At 59.5% G+C, this 284-nt stretch overlaps 1 protein-coding gene across 2 annotated transcripts in view; it reads right to left on the reverse strand.

The window, feature by feature from the left end:
- The window catches only part of STAT1 (signal transducer and activator of transcription 1), a 33,153-nt gene extending 32,869 nt beyond the window's left edge, over window positions 1-284 (reverse strand). For both annotated transcript variants that reach the window (XM_006767073.2, XM_006767074.2), the window contains exon 1: window positions 118-284. In XM_006767073.2, coding sequence (XP_006767136.1) covers window positions 118-245 — 128 coding nt within the window. In that variant the 5' untranslated portion in view covers window positions 246-284. The remainder of the gene's footprint in view (window positions 1-117) is intronic.

A 284-nucleotide genomic window follows, 5' to 3' on the forward strand; every position in this document is an offset into this window, starting at 1 on the left:
CAGTGGCCTCTGATGAGGTTCATCTTCTAGTCAACGTGGCTCCCGTCACTGGTCACTGGATCAACAAGTTCCCCGAAAGCACAGAGCAACGCCCCCTCTCTCCAGCGCCCTCCTTACCAGTCCTGCTTTTCCAGCCACTGGGCCAGGTACTGGCGGATCTCCATGGGGAAGCTGTCATCGTAGAGCTGGTGCACCTGCTCCAGGAACTTGGCGTCCAGCTGCTGGAGCTCGTACCACTGGGACATCCTGGAGGAAAGCAGACGGGCAGGCTGCTTAGCTGGTGC

Source organism: Myotis davidii, unplaced genomic scaffold, assembly GCF_000327345.1.
Source record: "Myotis davidii unplaced genomic scaffold, ASM32734v1 scaffold221, whole genome shotgun sequence".
NCBI classification, from domain to species: Eukaryota; Metazoa; Chordata; class Mammalia; order Chiroptera; family Vespertilionidae; genus Myotis; species Myotis davidii.